At 49.3% G+C, this 26417-nt stretch overlaps 1 protein-coding gene across 4 annotated transcripts in view; it reads left to right on the top strand.

Moving 5' to 3' along the window:
* Positions 1 to 783: 783 nt before the first annotated feature.
* SHISA6 (shisa family member 6) overlaps positions 784 to 26417 on the top strand; it is a 252827-nt gene continuing 227193 nt past the window's right edge. For all 4 annotated transcript variants that reach the window (XM_083804851.1, XM_083804850.1, XM_083804849.1 and 1 more), the window contains exons 1-2: positions 784 to 1489; positions 15202 to 15362. In XM_083804851.1, coding sequence (XP_083660977.1) covers positions 819 to 1489; positions 15202 to 15362 — 832 coding nt within the window. In that variant the 5' untranslated portion in view covers positions 784 to 818. The remainder of the gene's footprint in view (positions 1490 to 15201; positions 15363 to 26417) is intronic.

Below are 26417 nucleotides of genomic sequence, written 5' to 3'. Positions count from 1 at the left end.
ACACGGACTGCACACCCACACCCCCTGCACGCCCCTCTGGTCACCGCCGTCCCGTGCACGCCCACAGGGACGGCACAGCCCGGCGGGGCCGTGTCCCCCCCTCCCCTCCCCTCCCGCAGCCCCCCGAGCCCACGGGCACCGCGCACAGCCCCGCGGGGCCCAGACCCCGCACAGCCCCGCGGGCACGGCGACCCCAGCCCGCACCCGGGGCCCCGGCGGCGGCGGGGCGGGGGGGGGTGGGGGGTGCGCGGTGCCCCGGGCGGGCCGGGGGGCTCGGGGGGGGGCTCGGACCCGGCCCGTCGGCGTGCGGTGACGCCGGCCCGGAGTGATGTAAGGAGCGGGCTCGGCGCCGGTGGGCGGGCTTAATCCGGAGCGGCTCGGCACGGCTCGGCTCGGCACGGAGCGCGGGCAGCCCGCCTGCTGCTCGCGGCCGCGCTGCGGTCCCGCTCCGGCATGGTAAGGCCGTGGGCGGGGGGCGGGCGGGGGCGGGCCGGGCTGCCCGGGGCGCGGCGCGCTCTGACCCTCTCCCCGTCTCTCGCAGCCCCTCGCCGGAGCAGCGCCGGCCCGCGCGGGACCCCGCCGCCTCCAGCCGCGCCCCGCCGGGCTCCGCCGGGCTCCGCCGGCATGAAGCGCCCGGCGCCGGGCGGCCGCCGCTGAGGAGCCCCCCGCGGCAGCGGCAGCGGCGCCCCCGCGCCCCATGGGGCAGCGCCGCGGCCGCTGAGCCCCGCGCCCCCCCCCCCCGCCCGCCGCCCGCCGCCGCCCCCCGGCCGCCCCCCGCCGCCGCCGCCGCCGCCCCCCGGCCCCCGCCTCGCCCCGCCATGGGGCCGCGGCACCTGCTGCCGCCGCTGCTCCTGCTGCTGCTCGCCCTGCAGCTCCCGGCCCCGCCGCCGGCCGCGCAGGCGGCCGGGCCCCCCCGCGCCAAGGGCAACCGGACCCAGGGGGCGGCGGCGCCGCGGCGGACCCCCAGGCCGGGCAAGGAGCCGCTCAACCAGACGCTGGCGGGCCCGGCGGCGGCCGCCCCCACGGCGCTGCCCGGGCGCGGTAAGGGCAGGACGCCCCCCGGCGGCGGGGGCGGCGGCGGGGGCTCGGCCCCGGCGCACGAGACGTGCTGGGGGTACTACGACGTGAGCGGGCAGTGGGACAAGGAGTTCGAGTGCAACAACAGCCTGACGGGCTTCCGCTACTGCTGCGGCACCTGCTTCTACCGCTTCTGCTGCAACAAGCGCGCCGAGAAGCTCAACCAGAGCCTGTGCCGCAACTACAAGAGCCCCGAGTGGGCCCACCCCACCACCGCCAGCGGCGCGCTGCCCGCCGACGGCAGCAACGGCGCCGACGGGGACGCCGACAAGTACGACCCGGACAAGGACAGCACCAACGCCACCGTCTACATCTCGTGCGGGGCCATCGCCTTCGTGCTCATCGCCGGCGTCTTCGCCAAGGTGGCCTACGACAAGGCGCGGCGCCCGCCCCGGGAGATGAACATACACAGGTGCGATGCCGTCCTCCCCCCCGCTGCCGTCTAGGGACGCCCCTTTGCCCGAAGGTTCCCCCGCTGCGCTGCCTGCCCAAGAGTTTTCCCTTTGCGCTGTCTGGCTAAGGGTTCCCCCATTGCACTACCCGTTCCGCTGTTCCTTCTCTCAACCAGCGGTCGGAGGTCTTCCCATCTGCGCAGCCTGTCAAAGAGTTTCCCCTTTGCCCCACCAGTCCAAGCATTTCCCCTTTGAGCCAGCCGTCCGAGCGTTCCCCTTTCGCACTGGCTGTCCGAGGGTTCCCCAACAGTACTACCTGTCCGAGGGGCACCCCTCCGAACTATGTGTCCAAGGCTTTGACTCATGGCCACTGCCTGGCCATGAGTTTCCCCCTTGCGCCACCCTTCCGAGCATTTCTGCTTTCCACTGGCTGTCTAAGGGCTCCCCTTTTGCCCGTCGTGGCCAGGTGATCTTCCATGGCACTGTCGCTTTCGAGGGTCTCCCCTTGAGCCACTCACCCCAGGTTTTCCCCTTTGCGTGGGCTGTCCAAGAGTTCCCTCTTGGCGCCACACAACGAAGGATTTTCCCTTTTACCATCCATCCAGGGCCCCCCCCTTGGCACTGTCTGTCCAGGCACCACCTCACCCCTTGACCCATTCCTCCCAAACCCCTCCAGCTTCAATCCCAGGGACCCGTCCCGGTGCCCCCCTCAGCTCCCCCCAGCCGGGGGGCACTTTCCCCTGCCCTCCGCCACTCCCCTCAGCACCACCGCTGCTGGCCCCAGGGGGGCTCCGGGGGTCCCCAACCCCATGGGTCCCACCCTTTAGGCCTTAGGAGCAGCACCCGCGGGGCAGCTGGGGAGAAGTTGAGGAAACGTGCAGGCAGTTTCTCTGCGTCCTCCCACCAAGTGTCTTTTGCCAGGCAGCCCCAGGGGTATTAGGGAAAGCAGTGGTAGCAGGGAGTGTGCTTTTTCTTCCATTGCTTTTTTCTCTCTCTCTCTTTTTCCCCTTTAAATCAGATAACTCAAGCTCATAGTCCTTTCTGCCTGACTGCTAGGGAAGTAGTTTGATATCCTTTCCTCGTTGCTGTTTTAACATTTTTAATAAGAGAAAACTCTTTTGATGTGTCAGAGAAAAGCCTGTTTAAAAGCAAAAGCTCGGGCTTCCATTGTACTTCTCCTTTTGGACAAACACATGTACGTTCTCAGCTCACATTCAAGTCCCTTCAAATGGTGTGTACTTCTAGAGTGCTGGGAATCCAGGAGGTTCCCATGTTTGAACATAAATTGTCGAGGAGCTTCTTTATAAGAACAGCTGTGAGCACATCAGTGAGAAAAGTCCTTGCATCTTGTAGATGATGTTCCATAGAAATTATTTTAATTAAGAACTTTTAATCAAAACAAGTAAAACCTTGGATCGTATTTTTGAGACTGAACTTCAAACGCAGTCAACAGAGTCTGAGGGGAAGAATTTTAGCTTTTTACACTGAAAAAAGAGGTGAATGACGCAGTTTTTATTTATTTGGGAAGATGTGTTTTATTTAGACTTCTTGCTTTATAAGCCTACACACACGGGGGTGCTGGCTGGTGTAAATTGCCGTTTCCTCAGTGAAGCCAAAAAGTAATGCTGCTTTACACTTGCTGAGGGTTTGGCCCATGTATTCCACCACAAACCCCATCACTGCAAGAAAATAACTTTGCAATGTTAGAAATACTGTAATAACTCTTTAGTCACCTGTGTCTGTGCGGGTCCTGAAAACAGCATAGTCAGAAAATGGGCTCTTTTAAGTATTTTCTTAACTAAGGGCTAGTTCCCCAACTGTCCAGCTCATTTGGCTTCAAGGCAACTTTGCCTGTGCATTATCTTCACACTAAATTTGGAGATCTGGCTCGCGTGCCCATATGTTACTTCTGCTCTAGCTCCAGTGAGCTATGGGGTTGGCTCCTTTGAAATCAGAGACAGTGTTGCCAGACTTGTCTGAATTATTCCTGATGTTTTCATTTCTTTGATGCTTGCTTTTCTTTATTTAGATAAGTTCTGGTGAAATGATTCACCTGTGTGTAGAAGTATGAATGGCAGATTGAGTGCTTGGAAAGCTTGACTTTCGGTGCATTTTAAGGAATTGATTGACTTCTATAATATGGTAGCTGGTAAAAGATTATACCTTTCAGAGCTCTGTTACCTGAACTTGATCAACATTGCACGATGGTTTAAATATTATGAAGTGCATTTCCAGCAGACAGGGTCTGCACTATCTGAGGAATAATGCTATCTGTGCTCTAAGCAGAATGTAAATGTGCGGAGTGGAATGGTTTGTCTTTGTTTGCTTCTGAGAACTGCTGCTGAGTAACAGGGAAAGAGAAAACCAGAACGTAGTCAGATATTTATATCTGTTTGAGGCTGTGTCAATTGGAGTTAAGTGTAACATCCAGAATAATTCACTGTAGGGATGACACGTGCGTTAAATCTCCGTGTGCATCCCACCAAAACCTCTGAGATGAGGAGAGCAAGAGTTTAAACAGAAATCCTCACTGTCCTAGAAACAGCCCCTCGCGAGCAGTATCCTACACACGGGGAAGATTAAGCAAGACCCCCCTGCACTTCAGCATAAGCAAGATCCTGCTTTAAATTTCATTTCATCGTAAATGGTCGGTTAGCAGAGCTGTGTGTAGATGCTGCTTCTCTGCTACCTTCTCATCCAGCTTTTACAGAAAATCCTTATTAACTCCGTTAGAAGGAACGTTTTGATGGAGGCAGGGCTCATTTTTCTGTCTTTTGATAGAAAGGAGAGTTAACAAATCCACAGGAGAACCGTCACTCTCATGTGGAATGAAAGGCCGACTGTGCGCTGCGATATGCGTGTGCATTTCAGAGCTGAAGATCCGCTCCTGCTTTCAGGCACCACCACGCACCTTTAAAGCAGAGGCACTGCTGTGATCCCGGGCAGAGCAGCGCCAGGAACTGATACTTAGGTTCATTTGTAAGAGCAGTAAGTGGAAGTGCTTTGAAAAACAGGAGCTAAAATATTCATATTTTACAGAAACACTTGGAACGTTTTAAACGCGGCTGATTTTTTTTGATGATTATAGGATCTTTCAGCCTGACCATATGTGACTGCCTCTTGTCTGGATCTTGCTCTGGAGTTACACAGCCGGAACTGATGCATGCTGGGCTCCAGAGAGAAATTGGGGCTGATTTCTGAGAGTTATACCGAGCAATGCTTTGCCTGCTCTTAATCTCTGATTGCAGGTTTGTTTTTGTCAGTTTGTCATTTTTTTTTTTTCCTCAAGCATTTCTTAAGTGAGCAGACTATTTGCTTTATTTTCAGTGCAGGAACGAGTTAGGGAATCTTGTGCAGTGAACGAGGAATATCAGCTATTTGTTTTCAAAGCTGGTTATGTTCTGTAGCAAGGAGGGGCGACCCAGAATATTTTCCTCCCGTGGTCATGGCCCTAAATCCCCGCGCTACAGTACATAAATGATTCACTGTTAGTACTGTCACTCTGTGACCCCTATTTAGCCCTCAGCAGCAGGAACCATTGCACTCATTGCTCAGTTAGGAATGCACAAATTGGAAAACTGTTTATAGTTTACAGCTAGGGTTGGAAATGTTACTGATTGCTTGCCGCATGGACAGCCGAAGCCTTTGCTTGCGAGCCAGAGAGAGCTAGTGGCAGTGGTGGCCCCAGGGCGGCGGTGGAAGCCCAGCTGTTCTTGCGTAGCTGTGAGAAGCAGCGCTGGGATTTTTCCCAGCAAATGAGCTCTGTGCTCTGCTAAAAGGCCGCTCGCTGGCTCCGTCCAAGCACGGCGTGTGTGTGATGAATGTTCTGGCTTTTGAAAGGGAGAAGGGACACAGGCGCCTTCTGCTCGGAGCGCTTCGCGGTCCCCTGCTCCCAGGGCGTCTTTGTTGCTGCAAAGAGGAAAGATATTTGTGCTCCTCTTTTCTTCAGTCCCTGCCCGCGCATCCTCCGCTCTGTGAATAACAACAGTGACTGTCTCTATAAATGAACATCCTTTTCCCAAGCAGGCCCCGGTTGTTAAATTGATCCGTTTCTTGCCATTTTCACTCTGCAGCTCTGAATTTCAACAGGAACTGGAGGCAATGGATCTGTTTGTCCACAGACCCAGGAACGTGGTGTGCACGGTTTTGCACAAAGCTTAAATACAGGAGGTTTTCTCTTCCTGCAGGGTGCCCCTCACCACGGCTCTCGGACCCTGTGGTTGCCAGAGGAGTCACTGGAGGGTAGCTGGTTTCAGCCCTCTTTACAAACAGTGGATCTTGTCACAGCTACCTGTCTCTTGGCTTAGTTTTGTGAATCGCGGTCACAGCTGGCTCATCCAGCTCTCCTCTCCACTGCCATGCGTTGCTCGAGCCAAGCAATCAGACCTCGTACCTCCCCAGGGCAGGGAGAGTGCTGCGAGCACACGTCTGGCCATGGGGATTGCATGGAGAAAATTATTTCTGTGATTCTGTCATTGTTTTCTTGTTCTTTCTGCTGATTTGTTTTTATGCTCTGCTTATTTTTACTCCACTCTGTCTCATTCAACCGACTCGCTCACGTCCCTTTCAGCTGCTCCTTGCCCTGCTTTGTATCCGTTGTTCCTGATGTTTCTGAGTCTCGGTCGTGTTGCCTCAGAGCAGGTGCCCATGACTAGTCCTGCTTCCAGCCAGCACCGCCTTGTGTAGCTGCTGTAGCTCCCGGCGGGGAGAAGCCCCGAGCCTTCTGCTGTTTGACAGTGATGGGCTGCCCCTTCCCAGCGAGCCCAGCCAGGGCAGGATATGTGCGCCTATGTGTGGTGTACCTGGACAACCCCTCCTTTTGTTTGCTTCACTTACATGTACTGGGGAAGCCTTGGTCTGAAGCACTGGTCACAGTTTGGTAACTGGGTTTTGCCGTGCTTTCCACACGAAATCTGCTTTGGAAAGCCTTTGGTAACAGCACGGAGACTCTGGCTGCCCCTGAGTTTTCTCTTTTCTTTTTGAACTTCTCCCAGTAAGAGAGGCTGCTTTTAAAAACCATGCTCCCTCCATTGAATCCTTTCAGCGTCTCTGTTTCTCATATATTTGATATTTTTCTGCTTTCTAATTAACTTCCTCTATTAGTAACCCTCCATCACAAAGTGCCAAGGGAATCCAGCCCAGCTCTGAACTTGTTTTCTTTTAGTCTCATATCCTTAACTACCAGTTGATCTCTGTGTCTTTGGAGATCAGAAGCCTTTTAAAACTTCTGTTTCACATAAGAAGATCTAAACCTTATCAGGAAAACCAGATCATGGTGTTTTTTTGCCTGCCTTTGCCCCTACTCGCATGGGCAATCTGTATTTCCTTAGATCTGGGTGCTCTGTATTGTGCTGAGGTCTCAAATATCTCATTACCCAGGCAGATAAGCCTGAAATTCTTTCACAACAAATAATTTGCTGGGCTTTGGCCCTTGCCCCAGTCTCCTTTGTTGCAATGACAGGAACTTTTAGAGAAAGCAGAGGCTGCATCAGTAAGTTTAAAGTCCTTTAGTTGTACCTACAACATAGGCTTTGGTGCAAAATAGACGCCTTGTGCAGGAAACTGCTTCTGTGTGCAGAACAACTGGCCTGTCTTTCAAAGTGCTGCACATCCACCAAATGCTCTCGTTGGCTTTGTGCATGCAGACGCACGAGCACAAACAATAGCACACTGTAAAACTGTACCAGGCCTAATTCCTGTAGATTTTCATCATTCTGGAATACCTACTATTTTTATTTTACCTTCTTTCTCCAACCAGGATGAGTGCTGAGTTCCTTTTCTGTACAACAGCACTGCTCCCAGCGCTTTCCAGCACCCAAGCCTGCTTTCCCGGGCACGCCGCTTCACCAGGCTCGCCCTTGTGCTCTGGATGAAGCCGGGGAAGGCTGGCACCAAGTCAGGAAGCTTCAATTTTTACTTTTTAGTGACAAAAGCTTTGCATAACAGTCTTTCTCTTTGGACCCAATGTGTCACTTCCCGAAGGTTTTTGTACTATCCGTTGTTGTTCAGTGATTGTAGCAAATTCCTTGCCCACGTCACAATAAGAGCTGGACTTAATCAATGTGTATGTTAATGCTAGAGATGTAAACTGCTTGAGTAATGTGTTCAGTTTAAGCACTGCTGGCATTTAATATCCTAGATACAGAATGAAGAACCTGTCCCAAAGACAGGAGCTTTATTTTCCTGTTGCTGATTCCACCTCACATTTAAAGACAGGAGATACGATGAGCTCACAGCGAAACTTGTGTTCTTGTTTCAATATAACTCCTATGCCTCTTCTGTTTCAGCAGAAGGGTATGTTCCACATACCTACCTCCATACAGTGGATGCAGATCTATAATGTAATTACATCACTTCTGTGTTAGCTTTGAGTTCACCAGGAATAAGTCCGGCCTCATTCTTTTGTCATAAACGGGAATAAGGATCCGGCCCCTAGTATGTTTGTAGTTAAGTTTTCAGTGAAATTTTTTATTAAAGATGGCCTAAATTCCAGAAGCTTCATAGATAGTTGTTTTTCAGAAGACATCTGACTTGTCCTTCTTACATTTATTTTTAAGAAAGAAAACTTCCTTAGCTTTACTGAGTGCAGGAACTTAAATGCTTTGCTCTTGGGTGTCCTCATGCTTAAATCCTTCTCCTTCGTAACGCCACATATGTGTTCACCCATTCCTGTGCACATACATACACTCACAGACATACTCAGGCATCTGCCATGTGCCCCCTCGAGTTACTGCAAATGACCATTTCCAGAGTTCCTCCCCAGAAACCCTTCTCAGAAGTTGCAGATACTTTCACTTCTCAATGCAGAGACCAGTTATCTCTTTTGCTGATCTGGGACTTGTGTGTCTATAGCACGCTGCCCAGCCCCTGCACCTTCAGAGGCAGTGTCTGAGGGGGCAGAACTACTTCCAGCCCTCCAGGTCTGCATCTTCAGGGTTTGTTGGCAGCAGCATCCCCATGTGTCCCTCCATGTATCGCTTTGCAGTGGTTTCTCAGGCATTGCTGTGTAATCAGTAAATGCCCCATCCTCCTGGTGGTAAGATCAAAGATCACCCATCGCTTGCAGGTGATCTGGCTCCTAGCTGGACAAACCACCTCTCACAGCCGAACTGCCTTTTTTTTCTGGGTTAGTAAGAGGGCACCAGGGAGTCTTTAACCTCACTCTTTTTTTAAGGACTTTGTAGTGAAATCCTGGCCATGCTGAAGTCGATTGGAGTTCTGCCACAAACTCCATCACAGCTATGCTTTTAGCAGGCTTTTAGCTCAGCCAGACATTGCTCTTTTTGTTGCGTTCTGCCAGATCCATTCGGTCATTCTTTTTCTATTCTTCCCCAAATTCACAGGGACTTGGAATAGGCAATTCTGTTTTCTAACACCCCCCCCTCCTTGCCCCCACGTGAGGAAGTCAGATCCCCAAGAGAGGGGATTTTCAGAAGGCACTTGACTGAATTTGTGAGTGTACAATCTGCACTGCTGAAAACAGTCAATCCCTTTTCCTGTCCACCATCTGCAGAGTTCTCTTCTCCATTCTGATTTCCCACAGATGACATCCTGGCCTTCTGGAGTTGCCAGCAAAGCTCCCCATGTCTTCAGTAGAAGGGAGACCTGTGTCTATGCTCACACTATCAGTTGGTGCTGAAAACCTGTGGATATTGGGAAAACAGGACACCACTTTCTAAAAATACTGTGGTGAAGGACAGCACTCCTCCAGCCTGCTGTTACCTCACTGGTAATGAAGACAAGAGGTTAAGTTTCGTGGCAGGGTTGGTGAATGGGCAGCATGTGCTTAAGCGAGCTGATCCTCTGCAGCCACTGCAAGTTTTTCTTCCCTCCAGCCACAAGGTCCTTCAGCCTCTGCAGATGAGCATTGCCTCTGCACCATACTCCCTCCTCTTTTCCCCTTCTGCTGCCTGATGTCTGTCCAGCTGAGGCAGGGGCTGTTCTTCCTTCTGCAGATCAGAGTCTCTACCAAATAATGTATCTTACTTTATTATAGTCATCCAGGAAGCGATGCCACACCTCAGGACGCTGTTAGCTGAAGGGTTTGACATGCACTTCCCATGACGATGTGTAGCCCCAAGATTAAGTAAAATAAGGCAGATAGCAGGGCAGGCTCTATGCTGTCTCTCAGAGCTCTTTTCAGAGGCAAATGCTGAAGTGTGGCAAACTCAACTCTTAAAATAACCATTCCTTCCTGTTTCAGCTTTTTGCTTCTCCCCGTCTAACTAGGACCTGCTCCCCCCCCCCCCCCCACTCCAAAAGGGGAGGGTTGTTTGTGCACTGGAGGTAGCCCGTCAAATGCAATCCTTCTCTCTTGCGTGCACGGTGCTGTCCCTGAGGCTCTGACATGAGTTCTGCATTTCCACAGATATGTCCTGCAAAAACCTGACCAGCATCCAGGGATAGCTGGATGTGTGTGTTCAGGTGGAGCGTCCTTGGTTAGTGGACAGGGCGCTCAGCTGGGAAACTGGGGGCTGTGGTCCCAGCCCTGTCCCAAGCTTTCTCAGTGACCTCAAGCAAATCCTTTCTCCTTCAGTGCACAGAGCACTTGAGAGCAAGGAATTCCTCCCCAGGGGTGCAGGAGACAAGCAAATCACCACACCGGTGTTGCTGAAGCCAGGAAGCTGCGGTGGTGGTGCCTGTGGAAGATGGGAGGGTTTCCAGGTTCCTGTAGGACCTGTCTCTCAGCCTGGGCCTGCTCTCAGTGCCGTTGCCCAGCCTGAGGACACCCCACTGGAGTTGTTGTTTTAGGGTGGGTCCAGAAGGATCGGGATCTGCTTCCTAGAGGGAATTCCCTCTGCTGTGTTTTGAGCCCATTTCGTTGTGGGGTCATGGGTCTGCATCCTCCTGTGGGATGGTCCGGGTTGGCTGCATGAAATTCACAAAATCGCTGAGGCTGGAGGTGCTTCTGGGGGATTTAGTCCAGACTCAAAGCAGGACCAGCTACAGGAGGTTGCCTACAGCCAGGGCCAGTTGGGTTTTGAATGTCACCAGGGATGGAGACTCCGTCAGGCTGGGAAACGTGTTTCAGTGTTTTGTCACCCTTAGCACAAAACAGTTTTCCTTGTGTGTGAATGGAGTTTCCTGTATTCCAGTTTGTGTGCATTACCTCTTGTCCAGTCACCGGACACAGCTGAGAAGAGCCTGGCTCCTCCTTTACACCCCCGGTCTGGGTGTTGGCACACATTGATGAGGGCCCCGAGCTTTCTCCAGGCCGAACAGGCCCAGCTCGCACAGCCTCTCGCCCATACAGGAGGTGCTTTAAGCCCTTCACTGGTTTTGTGAGCCTTCACTGGTTTTGTGAGCCTTCACTGGGCCTGCTCGAGGATGTCCCCGGGGAGCCCAGCACTGGACGCAGCCCTCCAGGTGTGTCTCACCAGAGCTGAGTAGAGAGGAAGGATCATCTCCCTTGAGCCTGCAGAAGCTTTATTGGCAATTTACTCCCCTGTTGCACAAAGAGGCTCCTCTGCCCCAGCCCACATCAGTATCCTCCACATATCTGCTGGACCCTACCTGTTCTTCAACGTGGTTACTTCCTGTCTGTTTCCTACATTTTATCACCCTTTCTCCTCACTTTCTCCTTGTTCTGTTTTCTTTTTCCATTACCCGCTGCCATTGCCCCTCTCCCAGCTTGCCCTCACTCTTTTCTCTGTTTGTCTGCTGATTGCATCCTTCAGCATCAGGATCCCAGCTAACAACCAGCCTTGCTGCCCTCCTGCTTACACCATCCCCTTTGTCCCTTTGAATTTCCAACAAGCCATTTTCTTCCCCTTTTGAAAATGGCCACGACTGTTTCTTTGCACTAAGGTCCTTGTGTTTGTCCCACTGTGTTTCTCCCCTAAGAACTAGTCTGAAGTTACACAAGCTCCTTACCCGCCGAGCTGTCTGGGACCTGGGATGCCTTACAAGACATCACTGGGTCTTTTTCTGCGCTGCTAGTCCAGCACTGGTCTGGGATAACGTCCCTGATGTCAGTACCTCTGTTCTGGGTTTACATGGAAAGAGGCTTTAGTGTTCTCACTTAAATGAGGTTAATGAAAACACTGTCGTAAATTGTTATCTCAGGGTATGATTGCACAGTTACGCAGCTCTGGCCACTCCACCTGCTGCCACAGGTAACGCATTCTTGCAAGTGAGGTTTGTTTCCCTGAGATAAAACGCATGTCGTCTTAGAACGATTTCTGGAGTGCCTTGTAGCCTGGGGCAGGTGAGTAGGATGCTGTTGACATCACTGAGACTAATTACACCCAAATGGCTGCACATGCAAGACCCAAATATTTCCAGTGACTTTATTACCCTGCTCGAAGCTTTACCCTGAAGCTTTTTCAGTGGATGATTAGATAGGTGTACCTGAAAAGCTCATGCTGACCAAATCCTTCCTCGGTAAGCGTGACTGACCTTCCACCAACGTGGGATTCAGCCCTCTGTGCTTTATGGAAATAAACTGGATCCCACAAAGAGATGTGATTGAATTGGCAAGGAGCTAACCAGTTTGATCCAAGTTTGACTCTCACCTCCACGTGTAGTGTTTTGTTCTGCTGGTGCTGGACAGTGTATTTTTCTTCATAAACATTAAAGAAGAGGACTAAGAGTGAGCAATCAGGACACACAACTGTGTCCTTACTGGTGTGCTTAGAGATATATACCTTCGGCATGGTTGAACTCACATTATTTTAGTCCCATACACTTACGAGCTATGCCTTGCTTTTGATGGTTATGTTCAATTTATCTCACGTGTAGCCTGACATAGCAGACATCACTTTCCTGAGTATCACCCGTGATAACCTCAGTGCTCCTGAGGGTAACAGTCTCCTCCCTGCCATGTGGCTGGCACCTGGCTAGAAAGCATTTCCATGTCATGTTCTGACCAACACCTAACCCAGAGAGTAGCTCTTGTCGCTGCGCCTCCAGGAGGAAAAACAAAGAAGGGAGTAAACTCAGTTTTAGCATCTGAGCTGTGCTTGTGCTGGTGCTGAGTACCAGTGGGTTCAGCTCCTGTGTGTTACCAAGCAGAGCTTTATGGGGAACTGGTTGCAAACTGAAATATTACCCAGACGTGGTTTGCCCTCATGGAGGGCAGCAGGTTCAGGGTTCGCCTCTCAGGTAGATAGAGTCTGAGAGGCTGGCTGGCTCCAGTCCTATTAAAACATAGTCCCTTTAATTGCCTCAGTTATTTTTAGTGAATGGAGGCAAACTGTCCGCACAGGAGGCAAGAAAGGTAGTTCTTAGGACTGTATCAAACCTCAGTCAGAGATCAATAATGGTAGAAGAGAACAGAGTCAGAAGAAAAAAGGTGACCTGCAGTGTGAGGTGTGAACTCAGCATTGTAGCAGAATTTAGGTTGGAAGGGATCTCTGGAGGTCCCTTGTCCTGCCATCTACTTAAAGCAAGGCCAACTTCAATGCTAGATGAGACTGTTCGGGGCCTTATCCAGCTGAATTTGAAAATCTCCAAGCATGAAGATCCCTCAGCCTCTCTGGTTCCCCGTTTCAGTGTTTTACAACCCCACTGTGGCTTTGTTTTCATTTATAAGTAAGAAGAGGTTCCCTTACTGCAACCTGTGCTACTTCCCTCTTGTCATTTTGCTGTGCACCTCCAAAACAGTTTGGTTCCATTTTCTCCACAGCTCCCCATTATAGGGCCGTGGATCCTCTCTTGGCCTGTTCTGGTCAGGTTAAGCAAACTCAGCTCCCGGGAGCGCTGGCCTGTGCTCTGCCATCTCTATCCCACCATACTTCCAACTCCATTTCCACGTCTTTGAGTTTTCTGTACTGCCTCTGCGTTCCTCACCTTACACAGCCCCTTCTGAATGACCTGTCCTTTCCTGCCCAGCTGGCTCTTATTATATTAAGCTAAGTGGTATATAGTGTTTTAGTGCTATCCACGCTGTCATCTTCCTCTGTGCTCTAAGTGATTGTACTCTTGACACCAAGAGTGTCTTCTGCAAGTGCTCAAAATGAGCACAAGCCTCTATGGGCTAGTAAATAATGGTCCTAACACAGTCTGCGTGATTGAAAAATGACTCTTAGCATTTCTGAACTGCACATACCATTAAATGGTCATCTGTTGCTTAATATATCTTGGAGATATGTACTAAGGGCTCAGTTCTGCCAACCTACCGTCTTTAGAAAATGCGTTGTCTCCAAAGGGGTGTACTGGATCCTGATGCCAAATAGACCTTGTTAACTTCCCACATCCTCCCCAGTCAGCAAAATCAGTACCGCAGTGGGGAGGTATTTGCCTAGAAAAGCCGTCGGGTCTACCTACTGGTGGCTGAATGGATCCCCTCAAGGGGAGGGAACCGTGCAGTATCGTGTAGGGCAGGGATCTGTGCTGTCATGTGCCTGCACATGACAACATCTTTACTCCATATATATTGTATGTGTGCATGTATACACATTGTGTAAGTGGGTATAGCCTCTATGTCCTCTGTACAAATGGTAAATAATCAAATAACGTTAAAAAAATATTCTTACGCTGTGCAGGGTGGGTGTGAACTAATGTATTCCTGCTCTGGAGCCTCTGAGGTCTTCCAAGAGGTTCTTCTGTAGAGCGCATTAGTGTTGCAATTCATTATGTACAAGGATGGCAGTCTGTAAAGGAAATGATTTGGAAAATGGAATGGACTCAGGTCCCAAACTATTTCTCATATAAAAGACCAAAAATATGGCATTTAAGAAATGCGAGGAGATATGAGCAACACCATCATCATTCTCATCAATATGCAATGAAGGAATTTCTCCTCCTTACATCTTTCTTGGTACCCGAGGTGACATTAGGCAGATTCCTTCTGCCAAGAGAAAGGAACCTTTCAAACTCCATCATCTTTAAATCGCTGCTGTCCCTTATAATCCACACGAGCCACCCCTTTTCCTATGGCTCAAGAGATAGCTTGTAGCTGCACTAAGAAAATCAGTGCATTTCACGCTGTAATTGTTCCACTGTGTCCGTGATATTCACAGAGGAAAAAATATTTGAGTCTCCACTCATCCAAGGGGAAAACATTGGATGCAGCTGAATTCTGTGACATTTCTTTTCATGGGGAATAGCAGTGAGACCTCAGAACCGTTAAAGAAGTCTCTAATGGACCAAAAGCTAAAGATAGGCTAATGGCTGTATTGACATTAACCCATGAAAATATTTTTAGTCCTTTTCTTATGGACTGCTGGTTCTCTTTTAAGAAACCCACTCCCATCACTGCTGTGTATTGAGCTTCTAGCAGAAAAAGCAAGGATTTAAGAAGCATGGGGACTGGACTGCTCATCTGATTCAGTCCTGAAGAAATTTGATGTGTGCAGGGCGGTTTTGGTGAAACCGTTATAAGCTCACAGTGTCGGAGTCTTAGGGCTCTGCTGAGTTCCGTGGTGACTCTTTGTGAAGACAGGGCTGTGTGTTGTGGAGAGCAGTCCATCTGCACTCTTGCTGACAGCAAAGACAGTGATGGAGAGATGACATTACCCTGGGGTAAAATAAATTAGTAAACAATAGCTAGGCAAACCTGCAAATTCATGCAGTAGACACATGCACAGAAAAAAAAAAAAAAAGACAAAAAGACACTGAGCTTTTAAGCCATATTTTTTTTTGTTTTGTTTTGTTGTTTTTTTTTTTTTTTTCTTATGGTAGAAATCCAAGTACTGCTGGTTTTATACAGTGACTGTGGAAGTGAAAATGCTGAATGCAATTCTGGCTGCTTTGTGAAAATGTTTTTTTCTTTTTTTCCCTCTCTCCCCAGGGCTCTGGCTGACATCTTAAGGCAGCAGGGACCAATCCCAATAGCACACTGTGAAAGAGAGACTATCTCGGCCATAGATACCTCCCCCAAAGAAAACACCCCAGTCAGGACATCTTCCAAAAACCATTACACCCCTGTGCGCACCGCCAAAAGTAACCCAGGTAAGTGCTGCTTTCCCGCTCTCTTTTCTGAGGTGGTTGTGGCAGTGGCATGTTAGAAGTCAGCAGAACATCACACTTTACCATAGCAGATTTTGAAAACTCAAATTAGGATAATAAATGTATTTAAAAGGCAATCAAATAGAGCAGAGCAGTGCAAGGATCAGTGGTGATGATTCTTTAAGGGTTTTGCTGAACAGAGTGGCTGTTCTCTCTAGGCATTTTAAAAATTCAGAATCAGTGAGGTATAAATTCAGCTCGTACCAAAATGCTTGCATTAAGCTCAGAACATTGTGTATTTCCAACCAAACACACATGCTATAAAGCATAATTGGGCTCTCTGCACACAGCAGCTGGGAAGGAAGAAATCCACCTAATGGAGGCCACCTTTTTCACTCAGGTGAACTGTAGGCTTGTGCCAAGAACAAAGTGTGGAAGGTGACCTAGATGGTATCCCAGGAGCTAAAGGACACCGGCTTGCCTTGGCCTTGGAACTGGGACACACAAATGTTTTTCTGGTTTCTGCTTCTGGGGAACTTGCTCAAATCACTTGACTGTTCTTTGCCTTGATTTCCCCAGAGAAATAAGGATGCAAGCCTCTTAGGTAAAGATATTACTCTGATTGGTTTAATGCTTCATATATCAATAATTGTCAAAACAATGCCTTGATGGTTGCTGACCATCTTTGTTAAGTGGGATGTAGTAGGCTTCCCTTCCCTTTCACTTCTCATCTTTCAGTTGCAACTGGATGTGTGCCTCAAAGATATGCCCTCATTCAGTCACAAGCTGTTCAGCCTCACACAGAAGTTTCTGGGTGGCGTTTCCTGGCCTGTGCCACCCAGAGATCAGAGGAGGTTTTGCTAATGGTTCCTTCTGGGGAAGCTTCTGAAGGAAGCCAGTGGGAGCTCTGGCTGCTCCACAACCTGCAGGACTCGACGTGCTCCCCTATTTGTGGGTAGTGCCCATGGCTGAGGGCAGTGGCTAGTTTCACTGCCTTGTTGTGGTGACTATTAGGAAGGTTTTGCTGCAGTGTGCCACCACCCTATGGAGACAGAACCAGGTGACCGTGTTCTCATGAAGGCTCCTTTACTGCTGGGGACAAAATAATTTCCCTGAAAAGTCAGAAGGGTTTCTTTTCTCTCTGATTTTCACACAGAGGCCAGTGAACCCTATAATTTTATTTATTTATTTATTTATTTATTTATTATGCTAAAGAATTATACCTGTGAAATAAAATGCTGGGCTGGAGAATGGTGAGGTGAGTTGTCTGGAAGAGGAATGTGCTTTTTCAAATCTGCGGGCTCATGAGAGGCTCTGTGATGCTGCCCCCGGATAGAAACACGAGAAATAAGGGTACATGGCCAGGGAACACGTACAGGCTTCATCAGAGAGCAACTCTGACATAAGCCCTACAATGAGGTGAACCCCTTTCTGAAGCCCTGCTGCCTCTTCCCATTGGCACCAGTGGAGTAACGGGCATCAGTTAGGGCAGGCAAACCCTGAGCAGCGATGAAATTCCTTGCTTGCAGCAGCAGAGACCAGCTGAATACTGGAAGCCTGAATTAGATGTCACATTTATGCACTGCCAAAGCTGAAAAAAAGGCAAATGGGAAGGTTTGCGAGAGGAATACCTAATTGAAGTATCCTTCTCGGGTGCCTTTCAGTAGCCAATGGCTCCAATGGATGCTCTCAGGACTTACTACTAAAGTAATGGATGCAAGGACCAGAGCATGGGTGCCATGAGTGGGGTGCTAGTACAAATATTCACGAATCCAGCTCGAGAGGAGAGGGACTTCACTTCCCGCACGGCCACTGGCAGCTGTCGGGGCAGTCAGTCACGGCTGCTTGGGGCAGCCAGTTGGACCGAACGTCGCACTGAGCCCTGGCCAAAGCTGGGAAAGAAAAACTTGGTCTTGTAGTTTGCCCAAAAGAACTTGTTCCTGGCTCAGTTGTGTCCGTTATTAACATGTCCTCATATATCATATGAGACAGAAAGCTAATCACTTACAAAAGATTATGTGCTCATAAAACAGCTATACAGTTAATGCTTTTTTATATTGTTTCATTTGCAAAATAGGGCAGTGCTCCATTCTCACTGTACTTGGTTGCTCAGATTATTGCAGGAATCAGGATGAGTGAATGCTAAAATCTTTAAGGTTGGGAAGGAAGTAAAAGTTGGAGAACAAAACTGGGTTATATCACGCTAAATTGGAATAAAGCTGGTAAGCCCCAGTATAGAAGTGTAAGAGGGCTCACTATCCATCTTTCCTTTTTGAAAACAAGAAAAAAAAAAAAAGAGGGGATTGAGGGAAAGCTGAGGGGGAAAAGGAGGCAGTAGCATGTAGTGGTGGGAACCGGGCTAAGCACTGCTCAGTGGTGCTGTAAATTGTCTTGAGAAGACCACAGCTGTAGTATTTTGCAGTGCGGTCTGAAGCATCAGGTCTACTGGCTGTGGTTTGTCTCATGTCTCCAGAGTATGAGAGGTTAAACAACCAGAAAGGACTACAGTAGTTGCACACAGACCGAGATTGAGTTTTATATTTGTTTTACTTGGAACTTTTGTTTCCAAACTTAAAACTAGAAGGACACCCTTAAGTCTTGCTAAATAAACCATGGCTTCATTTTTCCATCAGGCTGGTTCGGTGTCAGTGAACAAAATGATTGTGGGTGACAGTGACAAATTGAGGTGGTCCGTGGCTGAGGCAGCAGAGTCCAAACACAGCAGCGTGAGCAGATGCTGCTGAGGACTTGCCTGCGGTGCATAGCTCGCTGGGCGCTGCTCGGTGTTTCCTGATGTGGGTATGGAGAGGTGACCGTTTCCCACCTGCAACCGCTGCCCCTCCGGCAAGCACTCAGACAGCCCTCAGGGAGTCACAGCAGCAGATCACAGGGTGGGAGCTTCCTCTGGTAGCCCACCAAACTGTGGTCGCTGTCTCCAGCTGCTGCAAGTGGCCAAAGGAGAGCTGAAGACCAGGGCAGACACAGAGAGGAGTCCTCAGCCGGGCACTGCGCATTCATTCACCCGGGCACTGCGCAGCAGGGGCTTTAAAGCTGTCAGAGCTCCACGGCGAGCAGGAGGGCCCGGTGTTAGGTTTGGTCTGCACTTCTCTGTTAAGCTTTGAGACAGAGAAACTCAGGTCTAACTAAAACTTTTTGAAGGGGAAAGAGAAAAAGTGGGTCTCTTTGTCCTAGGCATGGGGACAATTACCGTTCTTCAGATAAGGACGCTGGTCTTCAAGAAAGCTTCACCCTGCTGCCTTAGAGCTGCCGCTTTCCCCAGCTGGTGTGGGGGCTGGCTGTTCATCAGAAAGAGAATACGTTTCTGCTTGGGGGCTCCACGTGCCTGAAGGGCATCTCCTCAGGGATTCTTGCCCCTTCTGCTTTCCTCTGAGAATCAATCTTAAGTCCTTCAGGGATGGCAGGGAACAGTTCACACCCTGAACACTGAGATGTCCCACTGACATTTCTGTTCATGGCTTTCACACAGTGCTGCTGTTTTGGTACAGGTAGGTTCTTTGCAGATAAGAAAAGCCAAAGTCTGTGCCTACAGATTGCTTGGGTCAGAGCACACGTCTCCAGCTGTGCACCACCTAATTAGTATGAGCTACAGCGCTCTCTGTAGACAGGAACATTCCTTCAGCCCACACAGACCTCTTGTTAGTTCACTGTTTGCTATTGTGAGTAACAGGTATCATATGATGAGTCTGAGATTACAGGAAATCCATCTCACCTAGCTATCTATTGGCATTTTTAATGTCTCCATCACAGTAGCAACTTTAGGCCTGTCGGAAGGAGAACTCTGTTAACATTTCCCCAGTCTTCTCTCCCTGGCCGTCACCTCTCCTGACACCTGCTGTGAAGGTCAGTGCCATCCATTTGCCCAGTGGATGGCCAGCAAGCATGGACAGGGATGAGGAGGGGTGGGAGAAAGGTCAGTAGTTTCAGTGGGCTTGGAAAACGTCATACATTAGCAGCAATGCAGAGACAGGAGCTTTCGGCTCCCGTGGGGGAAGACGCTGTGTTTGGCACAAGGGGCAGAGGTCATACCAGAGGCAATCCTTCTGCATTGTCCACAGTCAGCTGGTGTGCCAGGAAAGACATGGGCAGTTCCTGTGACAGTGATGCTGGTGGCCACTAGCATCTGTGGAAAAATCATGACTAGATTCTCAGCTCAGACAGCTACCTCCAATGCCGTTAGGTTTTTGAAGCCCTTCTGAAAGTCAGATGCAAGGAGATGGTTTGCTTTCACCCCAAAATGCAGTTGAGAAAAGGACCTGCAATATTCAGCCCCTGCAGAAGTTGTCTGACAGGAATTTTCTGACTGCCATGGTGGTGGAGGAGCAGCCAGCTCAGCACTAACCATCATGCAGAGAGCGACCTCGTTCCTCCCCTCCAAACCAGGACCAAACCACAAAAGACTCCAAGTAAAACTTTGAACCAGGTCTTTGGCTGGTGTAAATCAGTGTGGTACTGTTGTGGTGATGGGACGTGGGCTTGGTTTAAGTAAAGCCCTGTGGCTCAGGGAGGCAGGCCTATGGCCCAGGCTCATAGCTGGCACAAACCTATGATGCTCTGGGGCAGTGCATGGTGTGAATTGGTCATTTCTTCTCTCAGTCTCCTTCTGGCTCTTCCGTTCTGTCTCTTCTTCATACAATTCACTTTGACAGTATTGCAAGCCTTGAGAAAGGGGATACTTGGGACCGTTAGACTGATGTGGGAAGCTCTGTGGGAGGAGAATATCTCCAAATGTGTTCAGGACAAGGTTGTCCTTGATGCCACTGTGCAATGCTTTCAGAAATGAATGCCTTCAAGGCAGAGCACCTACCCAACCATGAGGCAGGTAGGCAGGTAGGCAAAATCTGTGCCTGGACTTACACTGCTTCTCACTACCTCCAGGATCAGGAGGCTGCAAAAACAATGGCAAAACTCCTTCTTTTTTGTGCTTGGAGAAAAGAATCTGGCCTACTTTTATATTCTTTTATTCTGTAAATTCTCAGCGTACCACATTGCCTCACCAACAGGATATGCTGAGTTTGGTCTGAAACCAGCCCTAGACATGCAGGTGAAGAGCTGACCTCTGGGGTACACTGAGATAATTTGCCAGTGCACAAAATCTTCTTCTATTCACCTGCTGTAGGGATGGGGGTGCCTGCAGGTGTGAAGAACAGCCTATTGACAGGATTACCACTTTCAGTGCAGCAAACAACACAGGCTAATGCTCTGATTAGCCTGATATATCTGGGGAAGGCTTTTAATAAGCCATTTGAGTCAGGATGTTCCAGAGATGTACATATTCAAAGTGCTGTTTTCAGCAGTGCCTTCCACCCAGAGGCATACTCTGAGCTTGTTCTGAATGTGAACAAATGCAGGAGAGGCCTTTAATCTTTATGGAAATTGTAGCTAACATTTCTAGCCAAACATAGGCAGAGCAGCACGGGGAGTGCATCCATCCTCCTTATCGCATGGGAGAGGAGATCACAGCAGCTGGCTGTGCCCTCCCCGGCCTGCACGTGGGTCAGCACACACGCTGGGCGTTTTGTAAGGCCAGGGTGAGCCAAGGCTCAGGTCTCCTCCAGGTTATCCACGTCTTGTCTCTGTCCGTCCTCCTTCCTTCCCTTTCCCTCCTCTCCCCCATGTCTCCTGGCCTCTGCTTTGAATTGGTTCCTTTATTCATGCAGCAAATTCTCCAGTTTCTCCCCAAAATCCCCAGCAACTATTTGAATTAATTTACCAAAGATCAGCGTAGAAATGTATGTCGAAGGCGTTCAAATTCCCTGCTGCTTCACAGTTTGTGTTGTCATTTACAGCTGTTCAGGGGAATACAAAGCAGGTGTAAAATGATCCCCCAGTCCCTGCAGTAGCATTTTACAGCTCGTGCTCTGTTGTAAAGCTAGTTAAGGTGCAGGGGGGTGAAGAATTAGGGAAACAACTTGGAAAACACCCAGAGAGTTCCAGGAACAGGGTTTTTCTTTTCACTGTATTCCTAAAGAGAGAAACAGGACAAACTCTGAAACCTCTAGGATCTCTAGAAGATAAAGTGGTTGAAAGCCACTCAATCTGCTTTTCCTCCAAGCACATCTCTGTTACGGTAATCCACAATCCTTCCCACACCTTTTCCACCTAGGAAAATCCCAAATAGCTTAATGCACTTCCTGAACAGACAGAAAATGTCAGATTTTTCTGTCTCAGAGCATTTTGACTTATTCAGTGTCCTGGCATCCAGAAAACCATTGCCAAATGGGAGAGAAAGAAAATTATCCAGCAGAGAGTGGGGAGAGGTGGGTGCAGCTGGAATTGGGGCAGGATAGCTAAAATAAGACACTGTCAAAAAAATGAAATAAGACATCTCCTTTGGTGTGAGGAGCTGGGTTCCTCACCTATTTAGGACCTAGGTTAGACTGTACAGTGTCAGATAACACAGGTATTCACTTATCCCAGCTGTGCCAGAGCAGCTGATGTCCTCCCATCCTCCGTGGCATTGCCAATCTCTGTCTGGGAGATGGGAATGCAGAGCACAGAGAGGCTAACAGCTTAGTTCAAAAGATACTTGGTTTTACATCTTCCCTTGACTTCAAAATAAATGCTTAAAACCTTGTAAATACCTGTCGCTGAGTCATTTGTGCCCCAGGACCTATCAGGCTGAGAGGGGACGAGTGCTGCTGATCCCTCCAGCCCTGCTCTGAATGTGTGGGGCACGCGGCCTCGCGGCATGGGCGCGGACCTGGCTCCTTCAGTCCTGCCTCCATCTGCCAGCGAGAGCTGTTATCCCTGTGCTGGAGAGCAAGCACCTTGTCCCAGAGTATTTGTAATTCAGGAAACAGAAGAGAAGGGATGGGTCAGAAAGTCAGGTGAACCAGTGACAAAGCTATCTCCCGTGAGCTTAATTCCCCTGATTTCAGATGGATTTTTTAAACTAGTCACTATTTCTTTGCTTATCTCGTTTTCTGGACATCTTCCTCATCCCCTGCTGCCAGTGGTTAGGGCCTGGAGCTGTGGGGATGTTTAGCCATGGGCAGTGTAAAGGTTTAGTACATGCTGCCCACTAATGACAGCATTAAAGCCTGTGGTCCCAGTGCCCTCCACAGCCATGCAGCCTCCGTCCCTCCCTGCACGAGGCTGGGACTGCTGCCTCCAGCTATTGATTTAGTCTGTTCTCCTGAGGGTTTCACTGAGCTGTGAAGTTTTAGAGAAATTGGTGAAAAAGAACCTTGGGGAAAACTCCGCCCCACTAACAAGCCCCGTGAGACAGCAAAATATCCCCACTGCATATATATTGTGCAGTGAGCTTACTGGAGAATAAAAAGCAACAACATTTACAACAGTTTCTTGTGTCTCACATCCAAATATTTGCTGTGACTGATGTCAGGGTTTCAGGCATCAAAACAGCTAACAAGTGACAAAATTTAAAAATTTGCAAAAAAAAAAAAAAAAGTCTCCACTGTGGAGAAAAACATGGGTAGGTGGAATGTGTGTGTATATACACACATATAAATATAATGTCTTGATACTCGCATGAGCCACATAGCCATGACAGAGTAGCAACATCCAGAGCTGCAGAATAAATACCAGGCCCCTGGTAAAAGTGTTTTGGTGGAATTTAGCATTCATTGAGCAGAGTGCAGTCCCAGAGCCACAAGGCCAGGCACGGCAGTGCTTATCATCCACAGCGATATCTAGAAATGCTAGGTTACTATGGGAACAGCATCTCTTTTTTAAGAGCAACTAATACAAGTTGTGAGCAGGAGAGAGGATTAAGCATATAGATTTACTTTGAAACAAAGCCTCACAGTGAAACTCAGCCTGCTGAAAACAAGACAACCACATGGAGAAGGGACAAACTTACTGAAACAGGCTTTTCTGGCATTAATGTGCAAAGAGCATCCTGTGGGCTGATGCCAGGGCCCTGCACGGTGCAGGGGATGGAGGGATCATGGGGATGTGCTGTGCCCGGCCTGGGCCATGCACCTGCTTGCTGCACACACACAGTGTGCGCCTCCTTCCCAGCACCGGGCTTTGGTTTTGTAACAGTTTTACTGGATATATGAGCAAATCCTGGGGCTCAGTGGGGCACAGGAGTGTTGCAGTAACACCGACCACAGGCAGTGAGAAAAGAGTTACTGGAGGATGGAGGCTGTGTGTGTAGGGGGTCCATGCAGTGCATTTGGATGCTTTCCCAATTCCTTGGTCTGTACAGCTGGATTGGGGATGGCAAATGAATACCCTTCTCAAACAACACAAAAGCAGACATGGAAACAGTTACGGAGTGTGACATATAAGGTGGGATGGTGGTTCATGTCCTCATCCTGTGTTGCTCAGAGATCTGGGCAAGGATCAAAAGCAGAGGGGTGTTCAAGCAGGTATGTAGCACAGCATGTAACTGAGAGGAGTGTTAGAGGTGCTGTGAGACAGGGTAGGACAGATATTCCTTCTCCTGGAGAGCCAGGGGTGTCTGAGCTGAAGTTGCCATCTGCCAGCCCAGCACTCAGCAGCTGCCCAGCTCAGGTCATGCATCGGAGGATGCAGCAGGCGAGGGCGTCCTGCTTCTTCTCAGGCTTTGATTGAGCCTCATCCTGGTTCTTGATTTGAACCTGCAGGCTTCCCCATTCTTCCCCCCACACTCCAGTTTCACAGGCAGTTAAGTCACCTTATGGCTCTTCTGCTGCTGAGCAGAGGGCTCCATCCGTGCCTGCTGCCTTGGGCGCTGGCTGCAGCACGTCACGTCCTTCTGTCTGCTGGCTTAGCTCATCCACCCAGCAAAACCAGCTCAGGAAGACGCCTTCCAACACTTGAAGGTGCAGGAGTGCAGTCAGGAGCAGTGCTGTGCAGGATCGTCCTGCTTCGGCAGCCCTGAGTTTGTCACCACTGAGCTGTGTCCCATGTAAATGTAGCCATGAGGAGGAGTTTCAGAGGTTGCCTGTGAGCAAGGATGCAGGAGAACCTGTGCTTAGATGCTCTGGCAGCTTGGTGCAGCTGGGATTCACCACCAGCACCTCCAAGGCTACCTTTGCTTGGAGATGAAGTGGGCTGAGTCACCAGCTGAGGTTCAGGCCACTGGGTTTGGGATTTTCCAGAACTCATTTTTGACCCCATGGCAGTATTTCATAATTAAAACCCTTCTGCTTGCAGTTAGGGTGTTTTAGTTTTAAGCTTCTCGGTATTTTCCATGGGGAAAAAACCAACTAAGCTGCTGTCTAACCAGCTCTGCCCTGAGCTGTCCCGCAGCACTGCTGGGCACTGTGGAAGGGTAAAATCGTTCCTGCAGCAGGTTCGCTTCTCCCTGTCTGCCTCCATGTGTAGTGCTGGATCAATTATTGTTTGTAAAATGCATTAGATCTTCAGATGAAAGGCAGAAACACAATGTTTTCTTCCATTAATCAGAGCAGTTTAGAGAAAACATCAATTTAAAATGTTAAAGCCAATTTGCAACTTGTATTGACAACAATTAAATTGGCCTCCAGAAGGTAATGCAACTGGTCGCTTTTGACACTGTGAGGAATGAAATCTTTATAAGGACTTTCTGTGTGTTGAGCTTCCCCCCATTTTGTGGTTGCTGATCCTATCACACTCTATATAAACAGAGGTGAGGAGCTGGAAGCAATACTCTAATTAAGAACGTGCCATAGTCACTAAACTCTCCTTCCCCTCTTATTGACCCCCTGCCCAAATATTACAACTCAATCTATGCTCCGCTTTCATTCCTTTCAGCTTCCTTTGTTTTGGCGCCCAGCTGACTTTACTGAGTTAAAAATTACGCAGAAATGTACGGAAGCAAAGCTTCACCCCTTTATCCCTGGTGTTAGCACTAGAGGCTGTGGTCTCCAGCACTGGCCACAGCCTCCGTGAAGAGTGCTGGTGCTGGCACTACAAGGCCACAGGAACTCCTACAGCCTTGTCGTGGAAGTCTCTCAGCTCAGCATACAGAGCTGTGAGAATTAGGGTGATACTGGGGAAGTCACAGTTAACTTTCCATACATCGCTGGTTGCGTAGGTATTGAAGAGCTTATCTGATGTCCAGAAATGTAAGTTTCTGAGACCTTTATTAGGGAAAGCGGGAGCATCTCCAGCAGACGGTATTGCTCAGGACCCTGAAAAACTAGTTGATTTGTGGTTTTAGTCATTGAAATACTCAGAGGTTTAGCCAGGTATCTCTTACTGCCTTGTCTCAAGCTCTGCTTAGCCAGAATGATGAGATGAGAAGTCTGCAGGGCTGCCTCCCTGTTTCTTTCAGCTGTGCTTCTCTGCATGAGGCAGCTTGAGTTCTCCTTCGCAAGGCTCACGTCTTTGGGTATTCCCACCTTCTGTGATACACGAGGGGTGTTTTCTGGTGTCTTTCAGCAGGAGATTGTTTCTAGACTGAACAACAGCAGGAAGGTTTGGCTTATATTGAGGATCTGGAGGCAGCTTTTATCTGCAAACAGCATCGGTGCAAGTCCCTGTTCCTTCTGGCATGCCAGCCATGTGTGTGCAGCTTGGGGATTCAGTGCATCTTGCCTCCTTTCCTCTGCTCTGAAGCATATTACCCTTGGACCATTTTACTTGTTACAGGTAGCTGGAAGGACTCCCATGTGGCTGTTTGTATAAGCATACCTAAGAGGGAATGATCCCCTTCTCCATAAAAGGGCAAATCTAACTACTCTTTCTGATAGATTTAAAATATTTGAGCAGGAAGAAAAAAGGAGTACATCTGTCACAACCTTACTTACAATCAGGGAAGTTAATGGAAAGATTCCTTCTGATTCTCCTGGGCTTTGGACAAGGCTTATGCTGCAACATTAGCAAATAATGTAGTTCACATCTCATCAAATCCGTCCCAGGAAAATAATTCTAATGCATGTGGATGGCCTTTTGCAGCTTCCTCCTCAGATCTGTCCCTGGTTTGTCAGCTGTGCCAACACATCTATCTTCCGGTGTTAAATCACTTCTGTGGATAGCTGTTGCACTCTAAAACAAAAACCATGGAAGATGTTCATTTGCTGCCAGTCACAGACCAGTGCTCCAGTGCTCGGAATAACCACACTGAAAATGCAGTAAGATAAATATTAATTCCCAGGCATGAGT

Source organism: Anser anser (assembly GCF_964211835.1).
Source record: "Anser anser genome assembly, chromosome: 19".
Classification (NCBI taxonomy): Eukaryota; Metazoa; Chordata; class Aves; order Anseriformes; family Anatidae; genus Anser; species Anser anser.
Note: the sequence above shows the minus strand (reverse complement) of the source record. Positions and strands in the feature narration are given on the sequence as shown.